This window comes from Candoia aspera, chromosome 2 (genome assembly GCF_035149785.1).
Source record: "Candoia aspera isolate rCanAsp1 chromosome 2, rCanAsp1.hap2, whole genome shotgun sequence".
Taxonomy (NCBI): Eukaryota; Metazoa; Chordata; class Lepidosauria; order Squamata; family Boidae; genus Candoia; species Candoia aspera.
This window is the reverse complement of record NC_086154.1, coordinates 86369497-86382578: the sequence shown is the minus strand read 5'-3', so window position 1 is coordinate 86382578 and position 13082 is coordinate 86369497. Positions and strand designations below refer to the sequence as shown.

The window sequence follows — 13082 nt, the reverse complement described above, 5'->3', positions numbered from 1 at the left end:
ACATAAACGGTTGATGTCCTAATTTTGTATTCTTGTTCCTCTTGCACCACACCAAAGTTTTGTCCAACTGCAAAATCTGGTGCTAGTGTTCTTGATTAACTTCATTACTATATACTACAGCAGACGGTGGGACTAGTACATGAACTGCAGGAGTCCATATTCTCTGCCGTATGTGCCAACATCTTTGCTATTCTTTTAAAAGTTTACAGGACATGACTGGGGTGTAATCAAAGAGTTACCCCCTGCCTCCCATCTTCCTCCTCCATATTTTGAGTATTGGGTAGGATATTGTCAAATAAAGAGATTTGACTACTTACTTCTGAAAAAGAACTTGGTATTCCAAACTGTATTTACATTGATTTTAGCAAACACATATTGTGTTTATTTCTAGTATGTTCAAAAGGATTACTGTAAATGCTCTGTGTGCAGAGATTATTTTCATTTTTCTCTCTTGGAAGAATCCTAGACATAATTGGAACTATGATTTCAAACTGATAGCTTCCCATTTTGAATGTCACAATGAATGTAAAATCTTTATTTGGATTGGTACATTATGAATAAAGCAAGAATGTAAAACAAATTGAAACCAGAGTATGTTTTATTTCCCCTTCCATATATCTGAATTATTTTAAAATAACTTTAACCAAAAACAAGCCAATAATTTTATTTTTCTTTCAACAGAGTAAATTATGGTAATAAAGAATATTCACTGAAGCTTTTTGCTTTATGTAAAACAAAGAAACGTTTATTACTACCATTAGGGCTCCCTTTTTACCAAGCCTCCCCAGAAAACTGTAAGGTTTAATGAATGTCTTATATAGTATGCTTTTTGTGCCCTGATTAAAAGAAGAAAATAATATAATGATCCTGGTATGTCTTTGAAAAACAGCTGTTACTGTATTTCCTTATTTGCTGACAGCCTTCTATCTTTAAGGGAATAATGTATTAAATTAATAATGTAACCTTGATTAGTCAGGCTGTTATTAGCACAATTATTTGCTTGTTCTTTGTAGAGTTTACAGTTCAGGATCCTGTGAACCAGCTCTTAAAAAACAACAACTTCAGATGCCTTATAGCATACTGTGGTAAATCTGAGGTACTTTGTTGTGGAGCTGGTCACAGTTATTATATAAGCATAGTCATCAAACTGGATTGATTTATCTGTGTAGGTAATATGTGGTCATGGAAGTGACTGTTCAGCTTGTTGTGCCTCATGGGAATTCTTGAGGGGGGGAAGTAGTTGGCAAAAGATACAATTTACTGCATGTCAAAAGGGATTTGTACATACATATTTTTAGAGAAAGCCCACCGCTGCAAATTTTACAGAGAAGCTCATGAACAAATATGCAAACATTCATCATACCTGACAGGCAGTGGATTTGTTTTCCTCTTTTGGTACTGTATCCATCTCAGACTACAAGCAACCTAGAATGAAGTAGTTCAAAGCAGCTTCTTTCAACTTTTGGGGAAGCTAAAAGTTTGCATGAGAGCATACTATGCTTTTTTATAAGAAGTGAGAGCCAAAAGACACATTCTGAAATACTGCATGGTAGCTCTTTTGAACTGTATAATCTCAGAAAGAACTTACAACATTTGCAATTATCTCATGTTGAGTTAAATGTCTGAGCCATCAAGACAATATTGTGTCTCCTCCAAGGTTTCATCCAGAGCTACATAACATTTTTTGAGATTTAGACATACTGTAAAATGAACAGAAATAGGGACTCCTCTGAGGGAAATAGTATTTTTGCTCTCCTCTCATTGAAATAAACAAGTTCCCGTTTTGAGTGTTAAGGCAGGGAATGAAAGTAAAAAGGAGAGAGATTGCACACCTGCTTTTACTGCATGCTGTAATGTACTAAGCTATCCAAATGCTACTCCAGGATACCCAGTTTTATGAGAATGATATGTTATAGGCACAGGACCACATTATCTAAAAAGTAAGCCTACTTTTATTTAAACATCGATCTGATTCCTTTATTCTTTATCTGTATTTCCAGTGAACCTATGGTATTTAGTTTCTCATTTTTATAGCTAAATGTATTTTTCTTAGAACAACACAAAGGCTGACCTCCTAAATTTGATTCTTATATTACAGAAGCAGTTTCTTATTTGTTCATTTATTTCTACCACTGTGCCTTTTCTATGATACTTGATGTGTGATAAATATGGAACTCCTGAATGGCATCTTTATTACATGTTCATTTCTAAATTTAGGGTGTGATGAACTGCTGTAGAAATGTATGGACTCATCCTTTGCTTGTAAACTTTTAGCAAATAAAGGTAGTGGGGATATACTTTATTATATTTCTTCTGTGAAGCAAGACATATTTTAGTCCACATTTATTTTATGGCAGCTTAGTATAATAAAATTTTCCAAGTTTTAATTTCAGCATATTGGATAAATTTGAAGAACTTACCTGCAAAAAATATGCAGTTTATGAAAAAGGTATAGAAAGTATTACAGAATAGTGTCACTAAATAGAAGCTATTTCAGCTTTCCTGTGCTAAGAACAGAAAATCAACGGTATGTTTCCTTCAGTGAAGATGCTAGAATAAAAGCTTTTGACATCAGAGATAAAAAGATAAGGAGTGGGAACACATCCATTTATGTGTATTATTCTTAAAAAAAACTGAGTAAGAGTGAAATCCAAGTCAGTAAAAAATAAATAGATCTATGGGCTCAATTGCTTGTCAATTGTGTAGTGTAAACATATGCAGCCTCTGTCTTCTCAGCCTCTAAGAAAGTGAGTTAAGGGAGTCTGTCTCTTGGAAACTACCTATATTTCTCCACAGTTCTCAGTTGTTAGCAAGTCTCTTGAAATCTAAGAAAATGTAAAAAAATGGGTCTCTGTGTGGCACCTGCTTTTCTTATGTCTTTAGATGTGCTGTATAACTGTGTAGTCATTCTTGGTACCTTTATTAATGACTTTCACAGACATTGTTACAAGATACTGTATATCAAGGCGAAAAATCTGATACTGCCCTGACTTGATGCCAGCCTCCGAGTAATTATGCTGACTGGATGACTAACTCCAAAAAGTTTCAAGCTTTCCCTTAATGTTCTGGTACATCCAAAATTAGATTGATATTTCTTTTCACTTATATGTAGGATTGATTTTGTTACTTTTTTCTGCAGAAGGCCAGAGCAGTGACTTGTAAATGCTGTCAGACTGAATAGAATTGACATTCTCCACTGCTGCATAGTAGCATGATCATGTCTGTTGGTAATAGCACAGAATGAGCTCTGATGATGCATTAGCTTAATATGAGTTCTTCACCAGTGCATGATATCTTAGCAAGAATAAGTTGAGTTCTTGATAAAAATAAGTACACATTACAAAAAACACCTTACACTAGGTTACCACACTGTATTTCTAACACAGCTATTTTATAAAGTTTTGGGGTTTTTTTTCATCCTTGAAATAACACTTTTTAAATTTGAGCATACTGATCACAACTCAGTCATATCAGTTTTACTGAGAGAAATGTGTGAGCTGTTATTGACTTATTTTCCATATATGGATTTTTTTTTCAATGCTTGAATTTTATCCCTGTATGAAATTACCTGTTAATATATTCTCTTTAAAGTGTTAAAAATTGATATTTCAGACTTAAAACTAAATGTACTAATAAAGTTCAGTGATGGAAAGACTTTGCTTCAGATTTTGCTTTATATTTTACTTTTTGTTTTCTCTCTTATTGTAGGGGTTAAGTATGCATAGTTTTTCAAGAGGCATGAGACTGAAATGAAGATAATTACTTAGTAAATATATATATGTCAAATTTCATTTCAACATTTCAGTCTTCAAAGCACCCACAGAACTGTGATATTCTTAAATTTTACCTGCCACTACCTATTTCCTTGGAAATGAGTATGAAAGATGAGCTGGCTTTGAACTTGAAATACAGAATGCTATCTCGAACATGTCTACTACTTTATTTTGATATCTTAAGTATAGAAGACTTATCAGACTGAACTAGATGGTTAAATCAAAAATCACATTTTGTTCAGAATCTTATTCTTTGTCCATGTTGGTACCTTTACATGGAAATTTAATATTACATGATTTTAAAACTCCAAAAGAAGGAAGCTCTGTAATTGTGAAGCTGATACATAGTGTTCAAACTTGGCACATGAATAACAACAGCAAAGTTTACTTTGGTTTTTGAAAGTCTAAAGAGTTCAGTTTCAGAGATGATTTAAGCAATTTAGTCTTCTTACGGGAACATATATTAGCAGTGTTATACATCAATAGGGTAGTGAAACAAGGTAAAGCTAGAAGTTAAAAAAGTTGGTCCATACAGGAGCTTAATGGTAATTAAAAGCTTAATATTAATCCATTTATGTCCCATTTTTCCTTCAGAAGTTGGAAATTTCACAAGTTGGAAATAGGTTATAATTAGAGATTTGAGTAGACCAAAGTCATCCATTGAACCTTATGGCTCTGTATCAATCTGAGCTTTAGTCTCCGCAGTCATAGATTAGACTTGCTTTCAAAAAACCAAAACAAATAATATACATTTTACGACAGCATTAAATAGTTGAACAGTTTTAGAGATGACTAAACAGGATTGTTAGATTTGACTCCTCCCTTAAAATTCTTTTCAACTTATGCTTTGCATTATTTATTATTAGATTTTTTTTAGTAATCTAATTGTGTAACAGAGAGTTCATGTTTAACATCCAAGTTGTACTGCAATAATAAAATAGAAAAGTTGGTAACCAAATATAATACATTTGGAAGATGTATTTATTGTCTCTCCTTAGCTGATTACTTGTTTTTTGCTCAAGAAAAAAAATGAACCTTGTAAGCATATGTTACAATAGGGCTTTGGTTATTATAAGAGGAATATTGGATAAGTATACAGCCTCGTGTGGCGCAGAGAGGTAGTATTGCAGCCAAAACTCTCCCCACAACCCGCGTTTGATCCCAGTGGAAGCTGGATTCTTGGTTAGCCGGCTCAGGTCGACTCAGCCTTCCACCCTTCCGAGGTTGGTAAAATGAAGAAGGTGATGACTGGGGAAGGCAGTGGCAAACCACCCTGCTATAGTCTGCCAAGAAAACATCGTGACAGTGGTGTCCCCGCAAAGGGTCAGACATGACTTGGTGCTTGCACAGGGGACCTTTCACCTCACATTGGATAAGTATGTTACAGATCAGCAGAGAACATAAGATGGTAATATCTACAGGCTAGTCATTTCAGTGAAATGTTTATGTAAATTACAATAAAATTCTAACTATCCTGAATGAAATTTCAAAGAATGCAGTGTAATCTTGTTATCTGAAATACTAGGGAATTTGAAATGCTAATATTTCTAAAAAATAACATTCTTATACTTTTTTGTGTAGTACCCTGAAACTACTGATAATTATGTAGGACATTGTATAGTACATTATCGAATTATATAGTACATAGTAAATGTCCTGTAGTGCTATGTTAAAGGTTTGGCTCTTATTTTAAAAATAATGAACTTTTGGAGCTTTGGATATCAAGGGACACTTTTTCACTTACTATCCACAGATTATTTGTTGTAATATTTAAAAATGCTTCTAATTCTTAAGAAAAATTGTTTTTATATGTGCAAATTCGGAGGGGAAAGCACATCTGTCAGAGTAGTGGAATAAAAAAATAGATTGCAGAGAATAAAATCAGTTGGCAAAATATATAGAAGCTTAAGTCAGTGAAGAATTTTCCCATTCATCTTGAAATATTTTACCACTCTGTTGATGTTTATTAGGGCTTGGAAATGAATTTTTAATTAGATATGCCTATATTAATAATTGTGTTTAACTGTAATTCCTTATAAAATTAGTTTCACTGAAGCTTGAAGTCCATGGCTTTTAATTAGATTGCAGAGAATAAAACTGATTACATTTAGCATACAGTACTTGCAATCTGCATTTTCAATTGCATTTGCTTATAGCAGTAAAATGTAACACATAGCAAAAACCCTCAGAATAGCTGTTTATGAACTGTATATGTTGACAACAAAACTATCCTTATTGGAACATAAGAATTATGTCTTCTAGTATAAGTTGTTACCTGGCATTTAACGTTGTATGAATCAGCCAAGTGAGTGTTGCTGGAAAGAACCTTAGAAAAGAACTGCAGTGTGCTTTTGTATCTAATTCTCCATGGAATGGGATCCTTTTGAATAGATACCAAATAAGGGTGAAGTTCTTGTCAGCAGAAGCAATGTTTAATATTCCAATACAAGATCACTTTTTATTTCAGTTGATTTGGCTTGATTGCTGGCAGACTCAATTGTAGGGTTGATGAGTTTCTTGTAATATATGAATAATAATTACTTGAAAAATGCAAGCTATTTTGTTTTGATATTATATTTTACTTTGTTGACATTTTGTGTGATAGTTTTTGTAACCTTTGACAAGGGACTGCCAGAGTTCTAAATTATTGTTCAGGTATATGTGCAGCTTTAGCAAATGCTGCAGTATCTGGTATTTTTAGGACATTTGCTAAGCCATTAATAGTTTTTAAAATTAATTTCTGCTTCAAGTTCTTGTATTTAGAAGTGATTGCTACATTAGAAAAACGAATTGAAAATGCTTTTTTGCTTAGCTATTGGTAGCATTTTCACTCTAAACTGTTCTTTGTGTTTATTTGCAGGATCGCACAAGAACTTTTGACATGCATTCACTGGAGAATTCACTAATCGACATAATGAGAGCTGAAAGTGATTCACTGAAAGGTAAACTTGGATTACTATTTTTTGGAGTAAATAATTAGAGTGACATAGTTGCACACAGTAGAACGTTCTGCAATTTACAGTACAGTTAAAGTACTTACCGCCTATGTATCTTTCACCAGTTCTCTTCCCCAATTCTCTCAATCTTTCATCATAAGCAATTAAATCAAAGAGACTTTTGAAATAATTCCTTTTTCATGTATGTGCAGGAATAGACTTATGCTTAAGCCATTTGTTTGAAACAGACCTTTCTCTAACCAGATACTCACCAAACAGTCACTATGCTTATTCTCTGTTGGGTCCTCAAATGGCCCAGTCACTTTTTCTTTACTCTCTCATCTCATTTCCACCTGTCTGTTCTAAAGTATTATGGGAGGTTCTGAATGTTGGTCAGATCATTAATTGGCAGTGTCAAGAGTGGATTTTGAGAAAAAATGGATATGGAAGAAAAGGAAAGAAGTGAAAGAAATGAGACTAAAAGTAGCATGACTGCAGGATGAGAAGGCATGGGTCCTGCATGCAAAAGTGTTAGAAGACAGATTAATTTCTCAATGGAATGAACAGGAAGTGGACATAAGGAAAGAGAATATGGAAGCTACTTGGAACAACAACAACAACAACAACAACAAAGAATTAAATTAATAATAAAATAAAAGTGCAACAAAAATGTTTGGAGCTATGCTAATGGGAAGTATGAAAAAGGAGGCTTGGTAAAATAATGAACTGAAAAAGGGCTAAAAAGATGCTTAAAATAAAAGATTTGAGATGAAACTGATGTGAGGAAATACGGAACAAGTATTGTATGGAAATTATAGTGCTATCTCAAAGAGTAGAATTGAAATTAATGCTATAAATGTTAGTGCCCAAGAAAAGAATTATGAAAAGGAAGTAATAAATATTAGGACAATATTGGAAAATGGTTAAGGCTGCAAGTAATATTAAAATGTGGATGTAGTTTACCTATTGAGTAGCTTTGAGACTTGTTTAATAATGTGTGAAGGTTTTATCTGTATGTAATGATTGAAAGAATGTAGTTATTGTTCCTGTCTGTAAAAGGATAGGCAACAAAAGATAATAATAATAATAATAATAATAATAATAATAATAATAATAATAATAATAATAATAAAAACTACAGAGGAATTACTTTGTTAAGAGCGCCTGAGAAGTTCTTTGGTAGAACTTTGATTGAAAGGGTACAAGAGGTGGCCAACAAACCACAATTTGGGAGGTGTGGTACAACTTATGCTGGTTGGAGCTATACAAGCCAGATATTTGCTCTTCAACAGTTATTGAAAAATGCATGATTCTGAGAAAGAAGGCTTATTGTACAATTTTGATATAGAGAAATCAAGTAAAGTGAATAGCCTTGGATTATGGAATATTTTGTGAGAATGTAGGGTTGAAGATTGGTCACTGAATGTGTAAGAATGGTATACAGTGGAAGAAAAATGTGTATTAATAAATTGGATACTTAGTAAATGATACAATATTGAGCAGGAAGTCAGATAAGGATGTGTGGTGTCCCCTTGGTTGTTTAATGTATTTATGGATAAATGTATAAAGAATACTGACAGTGTTAGAGGTATGTTGGTTGGGGACATAATTTTGTGGGTACTCTTATACTGTTATGCAGACAATGATATGCTGGCTAAGAACCCAAATAACTTGCAACAAATGATCGATTGTATCAGGCAGGAAGAAGTATGCATCTGGAAATTAAGGTATCAAAGACAAAAGTAGTTGTATTTGACAGGGAAAATGGAGGGAGCTATTACAAGTTATACTTAAATGGTAAAAAATTGGAGCAAGTAGATGAATTTGTGTACCTTGGTAGAATAGTTTACCAAAGGTGGAAAATGGATGGAGAAATTTTAAGACATTAACACGCTAGTTGAAGGGTAGTAGGTAGTATGTGGTTTGCTATGAGGAATAAATGTTTGTTAGAAGAAGTGAAAATGGTTGTGTATAAGATAATTTACTTTTTTATATGGAAATCAGCATTGGGTATGTCAGGAGAAATATAAAAGTAAGTTGAATGCAGAAGAATTGCATAAGAAACAGAAAAGTATATTGAATGCAGTGGAAATGCAGTACCTCAGAAATATATGTGGTAAAACCCAAAGAGATAGGGTCAGAAATAAATTTATGATGAATAAGTGTGAATTAAATCCAAAAGTGAATGGCCAGTACAAAAGTAGTATGTTGGGGTGGTTTGATTAAAATGATTGAGGATCAAGTTGCAAAAGAGATATCTGAAGAAAGGCTGAATGGGTTGAGAGAGAGGGGAAGACTGAGAAAGTCATGCTTTGATGGAGTTGATGAGATCCTAAGAAAGAGAGAGGTGGGAACTTTGAAGAGCACAAAATAATGTTTGAAGAGGTGTATGGATGTCGTGTAAGCAAGGATGGTTTGCAAGGACAGAAAGATATGGAGATACATAGTGAATGATACTTATGTTAACCAGATTTAGCTATATTTTGTCTTTCTTATGTCATATATTTTAAGTTCTTTTCTGTACTTTGCATAATGTTGCTAACCCCAGAGGGAATAAGGTGATGGGTATATAATATTAAAGCAATTGCTTCTCCCTTTTATTTGATAGTTTGTCCTTACTGCAAGTCTTTTTTTTTTTTTTCCTTCCATTTACCTTAAGAGGAAGCTAAACATTTGTTTATGCCTAATGCCTTTCTTGGAATAAATGCAATTGAGAAATTTTAGTTTTCCAATGAAAACAAGGGATTTAAAACTGAAGTTGATATGGAAAATTCTATTAGTTGGCATAGTTTTCTCAAATAATAATTACACGGTATTGGGCAATTGCTCTCATCTGGTACAGAATTGTTATGAGAAAGCAAGAAATTTTGTTTGAATATATGGGGAATAATTAAGGATTGGTTGGTGAACCCATAAAAATGTGGGCTAGTCATGGTCTAAAATTGAGCAGTTATGGCTTGGATGAATGTTTTGGTCAATGTAGCATTACACTGTGATTACTCTCTATTCTGGGAGTGATCTGAAGTGCAACATGATATAAAATCTGTCACTAAATGGAAGACTAAAGCTCATATAACTAGGAATACATGAAACCTACTTGTTCCTTTCTTTAAATAACTTGTTTTCCATGCCTACTGGCATCTTGAGAAGTCAAGTTCCCATGTGTGTACTAACATCCCCCTATGGGAAATTATGTGTCTGGTCATGTTAAGTGCTCCAACCCTTCCAGGTAGCACCTAAATCTGAGTGGCCTGGGACTTGAACAGCTAATTCTATGCTGTTCCCACTGGGGTGTGGAGATGGCAATGGAGAGTGTAATGATTGCCCTAGCCCAAATACTCAGACTCACAAGAGGCTGCTGTGTGAAATCTGATTTATTAAGGAACTAAAGGCAAATACAGAGAAAGCTGAGAATGAGCAAAAGCGCGCCAAATACAAACTTAAAACTCCTCCAGTGCACACGTATCCCGCCCCCGTTACATCAGCCCCGCCCGGTCCAGGTGCTAGCAAACATCAGACGTGCTAGCCTGGGAAAGCAACCTTGAACATAACAGATAATAGGGAAACATTCCAAAGCGAAGCCAAGAGATAAGCAGTACCATCCTCCCATGAGAGATGAAACACGCAACCCATTAATGACATGAGAAACGTTACGATGGCTCGGAGGCATTGAAACGGCGAACATGACAGAGAGTCTGATTCAGCATTATTCAAGCATGGACTTACTTAACTCGCTATGGAAATCTGCTGGAACTTGAAATTGGTACCATTTCAACAGAAAAGTGTAGCAGAAAGTCTCAGTGGATAGCTATGTTTTCTACTATGAATGCGTATATTATATTAATATATTATATTAAATGCCTGCCATGTATCAAAATGAACAATGCTTTTGTCATCTTAAAAATTAACAGCATCAGCAAGTGATGAGGCCACTAAAATAACTCAATTTTCTCTGTTCTGACAATGGCTTGAAATCAAAATTAATCTCCAACGTATTAATGTAAATTCCCCTCAGAAGAGAACGGTTTGAAAGTCATTGCTTTATATGGGGTCAGGGCTCAAGCAGTAATCTTAACTTACATGTTTCTGAGTTTCATGTGTATGATGCTGCATTTACCTAGTTTACCCAAGGCTTTTGCTCTAGTTAATAACTTATTTTGGGAGTGCTAGAGCAGATTTATGATCTTCCTTGAAAGTATATGTCTTCTGTTTTCAAGGTCGTTGGTGGTAATGGAATTAACTTTTTAATAATTGTTCTTGTCTCAAAGAGTCCTAAATGCTTCACAGATTGACTGGCTAGAGTTGGTGCTACCCACTTCTGGAGGTGAAAAGTAATAACTGTTACAGTCACCAAGCCCATATAATGTTTTAAGATATAGAATCAATTACAGTATTCAAGTGAAACATGTAACAAGACCTGACTAGCTGGCAAGACTTGATTAGCTGGCATTTTCTTTCCACAAATTAAAAACAGTTCCAGGTTTGGCTGGCATTCTACTCCATGGCCTTTAAAATAGTTGGGAGAGCATAATAAAAATATCGCCATATTTCCATCTGTACAAAGGCAAAAATGTTCTATCTCTTTCCTATATTACTTAATAGAGTATATAGAAATCACTTTGACCTGTCTAAAAGCTGGTTCAGTTCAGCTTACAGTACATGTAAGTTACTAAGTAGTGTGTTGTAACTAGGCAACTTCTGTTCCTTGAACTCTGGGCATGCTGTGGTTTAATTTCAGCTGGGTATTACCTGATGCTGAATCACAGCGTCTTTTAGGAAACACAAAGGCGAAGAATTTTATTTTCTCTTGTAATGTTTACTTGAAAACTGTAGTTTTTGTACTATCCTTCTGGAGAATGTACTTCTGGTGTATGCAAATTATCTATTGAAGATCTACAGCTTGCATCTGGGATAATAGGGAATGAATTCCAGGTCAATATGTGGCTTTTCAGGTAGATGGAATCTTAGGATATGCAGGCATAGCTGTTAAGCCAGGTTCTCCTGCAAATGTCACATTCTCTCTTCCTCTAGGAATACACACACAAACACAAATGAATATTAAAGGCAACTAGAATAACATCTAACATCTAACATCCATTGATATGCTAATACTGAAGGGTGTGCCTATCACTTGATTGAAAGATCATGACATAATCAACATTTTAACAGTAAAATGTAATAAGTACTTTAACTGTTCAGTTAATTTTTATTATTTATAATTCTAGATCCAAAGCCGTAGGTTATTACAGTATAAGCAGGAACAAAATAGGGCCATGCAAAGCATTTGAAAATAGAGAATTCCAAAGCATCTTAGAGCAAGTGAAGACTCCATCCTTGAAGAAGTCAAGCAGTTGTATCCTCTGGAAAGTGTATACAACTGCTGTGAAGGCTCTCCCCGGTGGTCTTTATGTGTATAGTTTATGTGTAATGCTTCAGGAAGAAGTGCTTCATTCATACTAACTGGCTTTGCAAAGCACTTCTTTTGAATGCTTTCCACAGTCCTAAATGATAGCTATTTTTTTAAAAAAATTAAACACAACACAATAAAAATGTGAATACATTCAAGCTCTACAGTTGTAATTAAAATATACTATTTAGGGATACCCATTTTCATTTCTAATATCAGTTATGAACTATAAGACTTCTCCAGGAGTCTTTTATGTTTTTGCATTCTAAAATCTAGTTACATGCTTTGATTAATAATTAGGAGAAAATAGCAAATATCCTCAAAACCTTGAAATCATTGTGAAAATGTACATGTGTGCATACATATATTCTGGTAGATTATCCATTTTAATTTTTAAACATTTCAAGAAGACATTTTTCTCTAATATATTATGTCAATGGAGAGCTAAATAATGAGGAAGATCCACATTGAGAACTCTGATCCACAATGGCAACGGTGGAAATGTTAAGGTACCATAAGTAATTTACTGTCAAGAACTACAGAGGGCATAGCAAAAGCCATGTAATTTCTCCAACTTAATTTACCAACTGAACACAGTGCAGAAGAAAAAATAAAAACAGGTTTTTAATGATGCCCACTTTATCTCAGGAGAAGTCTCCTTAAAGCCCTCCTGTAATGTTTCATATTAAAATGTGATGCTTTTGCCATTCATGGTCTGCATTCTATTGATTCAGGAAGAAAGACCTTTAATTTACATTAATCTGACTGATTACTTGGGGAACTTTGGTTCTGCTAGGACACAGAATATGGAGCAATCTAAACTCATTTGGGATGAATGTTGATTTTCTGCTTTTCCTACTTACTTCAGGTACTGCAACTATCATCCTTAATTTGCAGAAAAGAATTGTTCACAGATGTAAAATGCTCATAAAATGCTGACATCTTGTAATTTGAAGTACAAATGTG

General features: G+C 34.2%; 1 protein-coding gene across 2 annotated transcripts in view; it reads left to right on the top strand.

Annotated features, from left to right (window-relative positions):
- CPEB4 (cytoplasmic polyadenylation element binding protein 4) overlaps window positions 1–13082 on the top strand; it is a 63391-nt gene that overhangs the window by 9382 nt on the left and 40927 nt on the right. For both annotated transcript variants that reach the window (XM_063292383.1, XM_063292384.1), the window contains exon 3: window positions 6634–6715. In XM_063292383.1, coding sequence (XP_063148453.1) covers window positions 6634–6715 — 82 coding nt within the window. The remainder of the gene's footprint in view (window positions 1–6633; window positions 6716–13082) is intronic.